The sequence below is a fragment of the Dendrobates tinctorius genome, unplaced genomic scaffold (genome assembly GCF_039654945.1).
Source record: "Dendrobates tinctorius isolate UK_male_01 unplaced genomic scaffold, ASM3965494v1 ptg000014l, whole genome shotgun sequence".
Classification (NCBI taxonomy): Eukaryota; Metazoa; Chordata; class Amphibia; order Anura; family Dendrobatidae; genus Dendrobates; species Dendrobates tinctorius.
The window spans coordinates 15,015,836-15,027,917 of NW_027361682.1; the positions used below are offsets into that span (position 1 = coordinate 15,015,836).

General features: G+C 40.4%; 1 protein-coding gene across 2 annotated transcripts in view; it reads left to right on the plus strand.

The window, feature by feature from the left end:
* The window catches only part of STX8 (syntaxin 8), a 306,570-nt gene that overhangs the window by 187,130 nt on the left and 107,358 nt on the right, over positions 1-12,082 (plus strand). For both annotated transcript variants that reach the window (XM_073559662.1, XM_073559663.1), the window contains exon 7: positions 7,265-7,366. In XM_073559662.1, coding sequence (XP_073415763.1) covers positions 7,265-7,366 — 102 coding nt within the window. The remainder of the gene's footprint in view (positions 1-7,264; positions 7,367-12,082) is intronic.

Genomic DNA, 12,082 nt, shown 5'->3' on the forward strand with positions numbered 1-12,082 from the left:
AGCATGGGAGTTATCGTAGACTTTAGTCCCAAAACCCTAGCAACCAGAAGCAGCTGAAAATTAGAGATAAAGCCTGGAGTAGAGAAAAATGCGGCATTCAAGTCATGTACACACAGGGCTCCTAATTCTGTAAAGTCTCCTGAAATGTGAGGAGCACTAATTTTGCAGTATGGCTGATAAAGCACAGTAATGCTTTGAGCTGTGGTTATGTAAGGTAATTTTTATTATTGTTTATAATTTATGCCAGTTTAGAAAGATATTGTAAGATTTGACCTTGGACTATGAAGAGTTCTGACCCAAAGAAGGTAATTAGGATATTGTTCGATAGATTTGGGGTTAGGAAGACACGAATCTTGGAAATATCTGTGTTTTAAAAAAAAAAAAAACAACCTGCCTTGGGGTTTTACACTGAACCCATCAAATCATTTTTTTTTTTTTCTAAGAAAAGCACAGCTGCCGTGACAGACATATGTAACACGTTCCAGCGGATTGTGGCAATCAGAATCGGGGGAAATTGTGTAATCCGAGCAGTGAGAACAACATTCATAAAACATCCATGTATTGGAATGGGAATAGCTGGCACGGCGGTGAGGAATGGAATACAAATTTACCCTGCCAGTCAATCACGTCACATTCACATGTTCCCATCCATCAGTAAATCCAGATCTCTCCAATTCATGGGATTTGCCAATCATCCGGCATTAACTACTCCACGGAAATAGATCCTATTTCTTAATTCATCTGAGCTCAGATTGGGGAGATTGCAGCAGCAGCAGCGGTGGTCAAGCACTGCTGGTGGAAACAATGTTATCTGCGAATTCTGTGGTGGTCTTATTACACAATGTGTACTCATTTATTAGCAAACTTTTTTTGTATGAAATATATATATAAATTTTTTTCCCTAATGTTTCGTGTACTGCACAGAGATTATCACTGACATCAGCCTCATCACAATTTCTAACACGCTAGGAGGCAAATTACCTTTTCAGAAAAATGCTCGCTGATCACCTGTCATTTAATTGCCTGTAATAGATAGTTCAGAGCAGATAGGCTTCCATTGTTCTCAGCAGTGCAGGTCCTGTTTACATACAGCGCTGCACTGCTGAGAAGGATGATCTTTTGTGCATACCAAAAGATAACAATACCCGAAGAACTGGCGTTTTGCATTTTTGCAATGTAAATGCACCTTTATTTATTGGCCTAAGGGGTAACGTATCTCCTTGTAGAGAGTGACGTGCCTGACATGCCAGTGTAAAGTAACTTATAGGCCATGCAATGCTTCTCTGGGAAATTAAATAAATATGTAAATTGTCTCTACATCTCTTTAGAGAAAAAGAGGACTCAAGCTGTAGTTCCACCCATTGGGAGTAGCAATCCTAAAAGTCAATATCCACCCTTTATGAGCCTTGCCATATGACTTGGGATAATAGCCATGCCAGCATCTCAAGTTGCAGACGTGTTTCGGGCTGTTGCCTCTCCTCAGTGCAACGCATGAGATCTGACTGGGGTCTAAGGGGTAACGTTACGTGCCTAGCATGCCAGTGTAAGGAGACTTATAAGCCATGCATTGCTACTCTGGGATTGCTACTTCCAATAGGTGGCACTAGAGTTCACATCGTTTTCCTCTTGCAATATGCATATTTAATTTCTCAGAGGAGCATTGCATGGCCTATATGTCTCCCTACCCTGCCATGTCAGGCATGCCACTCTCCACAAGGAGACACATTACCCCTTAAAACCCAGTCAGAGGCATCTCATACAGTTAAATCAGATCTCATGCTTTACAATGAGGAGGGGCGATACTCCAAAACACTTGTCTGCAAGTTGAGATTCTCTCTTGGCTTTTATCCTAAGTCATGTGGCAAGGCTCGTCAATCTGTGATTGATGGACTGGGCCCTGAGAACCGACTCCTAGCACACGTCATCTGTAGCTCTTCTTTTAAATGGAAGGGCTGACACAATGTCACATGTGCGTTGCGCTGCAACGATGATGTAGTGTACCAGGCCGGCTAATCAGAAGAAGAGCCGCGAATTCTGGGATGTAAGTCTGCACTCATGACTCGCGGCCACGGATTATCATAGTGGCTTTCGGACCGAGTTCTGTGAATCGATTTACACAAACTCAGTTATCTCTTTTTCTTTCGAATGAAGAAAACCAGATGAGTTGTTTAGGAGAACCAGTTTGTAATCATTGCAAAAATGGGAAATCTGAATTGAAAATCTGCTGCAAATCCACCTCGTAAAGAAGCTTTTAGCTTCAATAATGGGTAAGGTAGTGTAAGAGCTTTGCATGTTTTTAGATGAGATGGACCCTCTCAGAAAAAAAGTTGATGTAATCCATAAATTATTTCTTTTTTTTGTGGGACAAGTTCCTGACATATACATTTTTTTCTACGCTTCTGTTATATTTTTTAAGCCAGATTTGTTTTTGTTCTTTTTTTTTTTTTTCTATATCTTAATCTTCAAGTATGACAGCACAAATCACTTCAGGGCCCGACAGCCAAGAAGGAAGCTTCCATATTCCCCACAGGGGACAAGTAGAAGAGTTTTTAGAAATGATAACAGGCGGAGTATGCAAACCTTGTAACTTTCTTCAAGAGTATTTAGAGCGACGATTGTCGACTTGAAGCCTGTCCTGCGGCCACATTTTGTGAAAACCAAATGTACTTTTTAAGATTGCCACTTCCACGATGTCGGATACTTTAAAGAGAAAGTAGCAAAATTTAATATCTGGCTGGGTGGTGAACTGGCTAACTAGACAGAAACTTTGAGCTTTTAAGGAAAAATTTGAGCAAAACTAGGCTTAACAATAAAAACTTGGCTCTTCTTGTAACATGTAGGCTCCTGACGATTTCTTTGTTTGTTTTTTTTTATAGCTGGGACAAAACTAAGTTACTGCAACCATCTCATGAAGTTATGAAGGCACTGTTTTGTCACAAACAAGCCCCAAACTTCCTGGAAAATCATAGTCCCTGTATGGTCCGCCTTAATTTTTGGTGCTGCCTATTTGATGTTGAATACAATTAAATGCCAGATCTTGATCCAGGTCTATCACATTGCAAAAAGCGAACACCTCCTAATTTGAAATGTGACACCTCCTAAGCCCTTGATCTCCATTCCGTAGCTTCACGTAGAGACTTTTTCTCCAACCCAGTATTTATCCATGACTAGGGATATCAGACAAACAAGAGGCACCCATCCTTTTCTGCATGTGTCACATAGCAAAGTGTAAAGTGAATGAGGTCTTTCGCAAGCTTTCTCGCCATCCACGGCCTTCTGCTCCAGAAAGCCTCATGGACAGTCTCACTTCCGCAAAACTTGGGCAAAGCCTCTCTTCCCCCTAAGATTTTCCAACAGGAGCTGAAATCAAGATTTTTAGCTTCCTTCACCTGTAGAGGAAGTATGGGTTGCAAGGGGGGAGGGCGAGAAACCTGCCTTGACCAGAGGAGTGACAACCTATAATGACAAAACACCATGAAAAAAGTCATTGTGACAAACATGCAGTCAACACATCTATAAAAAATAAAATAAGAATGCAATTTTTTTTTTTTTTTGAAAGCCTGTGATATTAAAATGCAGAAGGATGCAGTCAAGCACAATCCATCTCTTCGAGAAGGGCCTTCAACAAACATTTACCCATCCTTCCGGACGAGGTAGACTGTTTCTCATTGCAGATGAGAGAGAGCCCGTCTTGCTACTTGCTTCCAACCAAGAGCCAATATAGTTTTGCTCCTCATTATTACACAGTAGACTTCTGTTTTCCTGGGTCTTTAATGCAACTCTTAGAAATGGCCGTGAGACCTCTTTTCCAAGATTTCCAAAGTGAAGACCTAATGTACAGTTATTAGAAAGTATTCCTGAGTTGACCGGACTTGTAACAATATACTGAAAATATATTTTGGTCTTTCTCATCGGATACGTTTATTTATTCAGCACATGACGGCATAAAAGAAAGGGAATCAAAAATGGTTAATTACTGCAAATCAAATCCAGCCTTTGCATTTACTTATTGGGTTAATCTTTCAGCTCCAGGCTGCGGGTATGGTTAGCATTGTGAACAACGGAATACCTAGGTGATGAGAAGTTTTCAGCCCAAAGGGCTTTTGCACATCCAAAGACGTAAATAGGAAAACACTCAGAGATTGACGCAGAGACCAAGACGAGCAACCTGGGCGGGCCGCGTCGTCATAATCACACTTGTGCGATGATAGATGTACCCTAAGAGACTGGGATAAAAGAACATTTTTTCATATTAACTGCTCCTGGGAAAGTTATGTGGCAAGTAATATGGCCTCTAAAATGGGAGGATATATCACTTCATAACTTCTGTTTTCCGCCAAATCTAAATAGTATATTTTTGGAGAAAAGAAAAAAAAAATTCTGTTTCTGCGGAATTCAACGTAGCAGCAGCCACTTAATCCACTTGGACGTGCTATTGTTGGGCAGTGCATTGTGGGTCCGTCTGGCATCACAAAGGTTAAGAACACTACACAGCCGCCCCCTCCACTTTCCCAAGTCTCGTTCCTCTTCTGAATATACAGAATTTCTGGTGTGATTTATTTGGATTGCATTGAACTAATCCTCTTATTATTGAAAGCAATACATTTCAGAGCCGAATGTTAACCTCTCCTTATTTGGCCTCTGAAATTTCCGTGCGGTTTTATTATTTGGAGATTGCTCTTTATACTGATGAGAATTTCAAGTTTTCTGAGTTTTTTTTATGTAGTTACATTTAAGTGAACACTTGGACATTTTTCATTGGTACGAGCAAATTCACATGGTGGATCCCAGTGCTTATTGGCAAGCTCGTACACATTACACAAATAATAGCTGGAAAAATTATCATGTTACTTAAGATTTAGTTTATGTTGTCTATAAAACACATGTATGACGCTTCACCTATCAATATATACGAAGAATCAAGGTGGAAATTATAGAAACCCAAGGAAGCTTTCGAAACACGAGTTGTTACATAACAACTGCAAAGTAGTGACTGGAAGCCATATCACTCTTGAAATCTAGTGATTAGTGGGGGTCGGAGCTCAAGGACCCTCATTAATAAAAACACGTTATTCCCCTCAATCCTCTTCTCTAAAAAAAAATCATAGACCCTTAAGCCAATTCGCCCACCCCTTGTTTGTTCTTCTAAAGAAGGTAGTCCTAACCTATGGAGATGAGACCAGCCATGGTGGGGCCCTTTCTTTCCATATACACACGTGGTAAAAATTTGTGGTACCCCTCCTTTAATGACAGAAAAACACGCAGTTGTGACAGAAATAACTTGAATCTGCCAAAAGTAATAATAACTAAAAAATCTATGATAATGAACAAATGAAAGTCAGACATTGCTTTTCAACCATGCTTCCACAGAATTTAAAAAAAATAAAACTCATGAAATAGGCCTGGACAGAAATGATGCTACCCCTGAAAATAATGTGACAAAAGGGACATGTTAAATCAAGGTGTGACCACTAATTAGCATCACAGGTGTCCACAATCTTGGAATCAGTGAGTGGGTCTGTATATAGGGCTACAGATACTCATTGTGCTGTTTGGTGACATGGTGTGTATCACAATCAACATGGACCAGAGGAAGCGAAGAAAGAGTTGTCTCAGGAGATTAGAAAGAAAATTATAGACAAACATGTTAAAGGTAAAAGTTATAAGACCTTCTCCAAGCAGCTTGATGTTCCTGTGACTACAGTTGCACCTATTATTCAGAATTTTAATCTCCATGGGACTGTAGTCAACCTCCCTGGACGTGGGCACAGGAGGAAAATTGATGACAAATCAATGAGAAGGATAATACGATAGGTAACAAAAGAGCCCAGAAAACTTCTAAACAGATTAAAGGTGAACTTCAAGCTCAAGGAACATCAGTGTCAGATCGCACCAACCTTCGTTATCCGAGCCAAAGTGGACTTCATGGGAGACGACCAAGGAGGACACCATTGTTGAAAAAAATCATAAAAAAGCCAGTCTGGAATTTGTCAAACTACATGTTGAAAAGCCACAAAGCTTCTGGGAGAATGTCCTATGGACAGATGAGACAAAAATGGAATTTTTTGGGCAAGGCACATCAGCTCTATGTTCACAGATGGAAGAATTAAGCATATCAAGAAAAGAACACTGTCCCTACTATGTAACATAGAGGAGGCTCTGTTATGTTCTAGGGCTGCTTTTGCTGCATCTGGCACAGGGTGTCTAGAATCTGTGCAGGGTACAATGAAATCTCAAGACTATCAAGGGATTCTAGAGAGAGATGTGCTGCCCATTGTCTGAAAGCTTGGTCTCAGTCTCAATGGGTCTTGCAACAGGATAATGACCAAAAACACACTGCTAAAAGCACCCAAGAATGGCTAAGAGGAAAACATTGGACTATTCTGAAGTGGCCTTCTATGAGCCCTGACCTAAATCCTATTGAGCATCTTTGGAAAGAGCTGAAATATGCCGTCTGGAAAAGGCAACCTTCAAACACGAGACATCTGGAGCAGTGTGCTCTTGAGGAGTGGGCCAAAATACCTGTCGAGAGGTGCAGAAGTCTCATTGACAGTTACAGAAATTTGTATGATTGCAGTGATTGCCTGAAAAGGTTGTGCAACAAAATATTAAGCTAAGGGTACCATCATTTCTGTCCAGGCCTATTTCATGAGTTTTATTTTATTTAAATTCTGTGGAAGCACGGTTGTAAAGCAATGTCTTCCTTTCATTTGTTCATTTTTATAGATTTTTGGTTTATTATTACTTTTGTCAGATTCAAGTTTTTTCTATGACCATTATGGGTTTTTCTGTCATTAAACTAGGGGTACAAACAATTTTGACCATGTGTGTAGGTGCAATGGTACATACAGTACTTACTTTTTCCTCATTGATGAAGGGATGCTGATAATAAGGCCATTGTAGGGCAACTACACCATATGCACACAATCTATATACACAGCATAGTGGCTCAGAGATTGCCACTGTATCTTTGCAGTGCTGGGTTCCTCGGTTCAAATGCCACCGAGAACAAAATCTGCATCTCCCCGTGTTTGTACGGGTATTCTTTTGTGTTCTCTGGTTTTCTCCCACACTCCAAAGACATCCTAATAATGTAGGTTGTGAGCCCTGATGGGGACAGTGATGACTATGTCTGTGAAGTGCTGTGGAATTAATGACGCTATATAAGCGAGCAAAAATAAATAATCTTTATTAGCTGCCCACAGGGTAAACGTAATACCTGCTAAGTCATTTAAACATTTTTCTCCCTTTTTTTTATTTCTAGACATTATTGACGACCTAACGAACCTTGTAGAAAACACTGACACAAAAGTCCGTAATCAGACAAGACATGTGAAGCTGGTGGACAAGAAATCTGGATCATGCGGTAAGTCATCCCCATATCTTGGGGCTCTGTATCACAAACATGGAGTTCTGACCTCCTTAAATGGAACTGGTCAGTGGGATTGTGCCCAGTAACTTACAGACAGTGTCAGGTTGGTGCCGTTATACTGATTAAAATGATACCTTGTTGATGAAATCCGTCTTGTGATTGTTGTTTAATCTTTATTTTCAGTTTTGAGTTAATGATATGCTCGTGCTCCATATAATGGCGCCATACTGACGCTGTCTGTAGTTTACTGTGCACAATCCTGGCAGGTTCCCTTTAAGGAGATATTAGATAATTGTAACTCAAGTGATTTCCTTAGTGGATCTAAAATAGTTCTGTCACCAGATTTCACAATACACAAGCTGCATACATTATTACATAGATTATATAGACCTGAAAAGACTGATGTGCTTGCTTTGAAAATTTTGGGTCAGAATAGTTGTAGAATCCTGATATTGAGATGAGTATTTTATGGGTCCAGCTAAACAGTGAGAGAAGGTAGTATTTCAAAGTGTATTGATTTTTTTCCCACCCAACCTGAGTGACAACCACACATTGTACTGAATGGTGTGAGATCTCAGCAATAGTAGGAGCAGTCAGTCAGACTAGGTGGGGGAGTCAATCAGTAGCAGGGAGGAGGAACACTAATGACCTGTCCATCAGGTTAGGTGGGTGGAGATCCATTAGTAGGAGAGAGGAGGGACTCTGAAGAGCTGTGTTTCAGAATAACTGGTTGAAGACTCATCAGTAGGAGGGAGCAGGGACACTGAGGAGCTGTGATTCAGTATATCTGGGTGGAGACTCATCAGTAGGAGGGACATTATGGAGCTGTGATTCAGAATAGCTGAGTGGAGACTCATCAGTAGGAGGGAGGAGGGACACTGAGGAGCTGTGATTCAGAATAGCTGGGTGGAGACTCATCAGAAGGGAGGAGGAAACTGAAGAGCTGTGATTCAGAATAACAAGGGGGAGATTCATCAGTAGGAGGGACATTGTGAAGCTGAGAATCAGAATAGCTGGGGGAAGATTCATCAGGAAGAGGGACACCAAGGAGTTGTGATTCAGAATAAGTGGCTGGAGATTCATCAGTAGCAGGGAGGAGGGATGCTGAAGAGCTTTGAATCTGAATTTCTGGGGGGAGATTCATCATTAGGATCTAGGAGGGACACTGTATTGCTTTGAATCAGAATAGCTGGGGGAAGATTCACCAGGAGGAGGGACACAGAGGAGTTGTGATTCAGAATAAGTGGCTGGAGATTCGTCAGTAGTTGGGAGGAGGGACGCTGAGAAGCTGTTAATCAGAATTTCTGGGGGGAGATTCATCAGTAGGAGGGACACTGTGGAGATGTAAATCAGAATAACTTGGTGGAGATTCATCAGTAGGAGGGAGGAGGGACACTGAGGAGTTGTGATTCAGAATAGCTGGGTTGAGTTTTATCAGTAGGAGGGACAATGTGGACATGTGAATCAGAATAGCTGGGTGGAGATTCATCAGTAGGATGGAGAAGGGACACTGAGGAGCTGTGATTCCGAATAGTTCGGTGGAAATTCATCAGTAGGAGTGAGTATAGACACTGTGGAGCTGGGAATCAGAATAGCTGGGGGGAGATTCATCAGTGGAAGGAAGGACACTGAGGAGCTGTGATTCATAATTGGTAGGTGGAGCTTGAGTTAAACTTTCATTAGGATTATACAGTCATTTTGACATGGATTTTCAACTTAAATTTGTCAGCCTAGATAGGGCAAATAGATCTATTTAATAATGTATGCAGTTTGTATTGTGAAATCTAGTGACAAATCCACTTTAAAGGGAATCTGTCAGCAGGATTTAACCCCCCAAACTATTTATACGCATATATATCACTTTCAAAGACAAGCCCAGCAATACCTTTACATGATCAGTCCATTACTCAGTTACTGGGAAATCAGAGTTTTAATTAATATTCAAATAAGGCTGAAGAGCTATGGTATATCTGAAGCCTCTGTCACTCCAGCTCTATTCCCTGCCCACCTCTTCCTGTTTGACTGACAGCCTATACTATGTGTGACTTCAGGCAAAGGAGCCATCAGTCAAGCAGAAGGTGGCATTGCTGGTGGAGAATAGAGCTGGAGTGGCACAGGCTTCAGAACTACAAATAGCTCTTCAGCTTTATTTGCATATCATTTCAGTCCCTGACTTCTCAGGAGCAGGCTAGACGTAAACATATGGTTTGTTGCACTTTTCTTTGAAAGAGCTACATGCACATATAAATATATGCTTTTGGGGATGAAATCCTGCCGTTAGATTGCCTTTAATGAGTAGACTATTTAGGGATGGCTAATGATGCCCCATTTTTTATTTATTTTATTATTTGCTAAGTTTTTAACTCCCTGCATTTACCATCCACAACGTTTTTATTTTTTCATACGAAGCCTTTTTTTTTTTTTTTTTTATATAAGAGAAAGATTTTTTCATTCTTTTTTCCCCCTAATATTAAAATCTAGAGAAAAGAAATACCTTTGGGCTTTTTTTTTTTTTTGGATTAGATGAACTTGGTTGTATGAACGGCAAAGAATAAATAAATATGTCTCTTTATAACCATTAAGGGTTTATTTTTTATTTAATTGCAGACTTTTATTAAGGGTTTATTTTTTATTTAATTGCAGACTTTTATATGTATATTTTCTTCTTATTACCGTAAGTTTTTGTGTGTTTTTTTTCTTTCATTCCTATTAGGGGATTACTATTTTAGATCTTTATTTTACAGTCACAATGTATCGGCATACTCCTGTATAAGAGACTTGTGCATCTGTGAAGGTCCACGGGGCAGACGGCACAGGTGGCCATCATGTCGTGTCAATGTCCTACTTGGTCCTCCTTATTGGACTCCATGCTAGGTGACCAGGGCTGACTGCACAGGGAGCCCTTAGTCCCAGTATTGTCCGTGGAAAACCTGGCTGGTGATCTGAGGGCAAAAAGCCCTTTAATGCACAAATCGTCATGTTTGTAAGGTCTTTCAGAGCAGGTACAATACAGTAAGATGATAGTATATGGTATAGCTCAGCGACAAGGAACAACAGAGTATTTTACAGGGGAAGTAGGGGTGAATTTATGCTTTTTTTTTTTTATTTTTTTTTTTAGAATCAGGTTGCCAGGTGTTTGAACACTAGCCAGGAATCAGTGGGACACCCCCCCCTCCTCCTTTCCTAAACTCACTCCATAGCCTACTACCCCCTCCCCCATTATTCTGCTTTGAAGAATCATTTTGCTCAGAATGTTACACTATTGCCTCCATTTAACCCTGTCTGGGTCATTTACAGTAGTAATTTTTTTTCCATAGCATCTGGGGTGCGTTTATGAAGTTCTGCTGAATGAGCACACACTGTATAGCATAATATCCCAGCTACTGCAGAACCTCATTGAAAAAAGGGGCTTTTGGTAACGTGGATAGGTTGAGTATTGCTAATATAGAAGGTTCCCTTTCCAATGTAGAGGAGCACCATGGTGAACACCAAAACGGGAGCTTGTATTATGGGTGCTCTTAATTTAAAGGGGTTACCTTCCTCGTTCTGCCGATTGGTGCGGATCCCAGCGGTTAGACCACCACCAGTCAATACTTTATTGCCGAAAACCCTTTTAAAGGGAGTCTGATTCTGCTTACTGTTAAATTAATAGTACCGCCAGTTAAGGAACCCTGAAAGAAATCAGAAGTTTATCCCATTCGATCGCAAGTGCCCAGTAGCCGGTTTTGAGCCTAACTTAATCTCAGGCCCTAATCGTGAACCCCTGCCCTGCATGTTTTGTCTTGATTGTCTCATTTCTTGTCACTCTCTTCAACAGTAAACTATCACACAATTCGGTGCATGTGCCACATAATTGTGCTGTATATTCTGATGATATTTCCTGGTATAAGGTGAGAACTGCAGCTTATGAGTCCAGGGGGCGGTCCTATTCAGGGATTGACATTTTCCTTGTATGAAAGAGTGATCAGTCACTGTTTAGGACCACCCACTAGATTCTCATGAATACAGACACCAGGGATCTCAATGAGTAAAATACTAAATCTTTTCCAATTAACCTACATATTATTCCTTTCATCTTCTCCTTCCTTATACCCTGGAGATGTTCCTTGACTTTATGGAAGAGTATTGTGAGTATGGCCTTTTATCTGGGCAAAGGTCATTGTATTGGTGAAAAGGAGGGAGTGATCGGAGACCATCATCTCTGTGAATGGTGGATCCCGTTTCCTCTATATATTAGTTGTAATCCTGCTTTTGATAAGGAGATGGCTCCCTGACATCTGTGGGAAAGTATTGTGGGCATGCTCTCTGATCTGTGCACAGGTTTATTGTGCAGGGAGGGAGGAGGAGGTGAGCTGTGACCATCATCTGTTTTGAATTGAGCATCCTGTGTTATCTACATAAGTGTTCTGTCATGATAAAGAGACAACTTCTAAGTAGTGATCTTTACAGAACAGGAAGTCTCAACCTATTGTAAAGGTGTAAAAACGGCAAGATTTCAGTTTTTGTTGTTTTTTTTTATTATTTTTTTTTTTAATATGCAGAACAGCATGTGAAATAAAAATAAATAAAATAAAACTTCACTAAAAATTCTGGAAAAAGAAGAATCCATTTAACAATCTTTTTTTTTGCAGCCACATTTCCGTTAAGGAACGCTTTTTCCACATCCTGTTGTAACAACGTCTATATTAAAAAATGGTAAAAGAAAAAAAA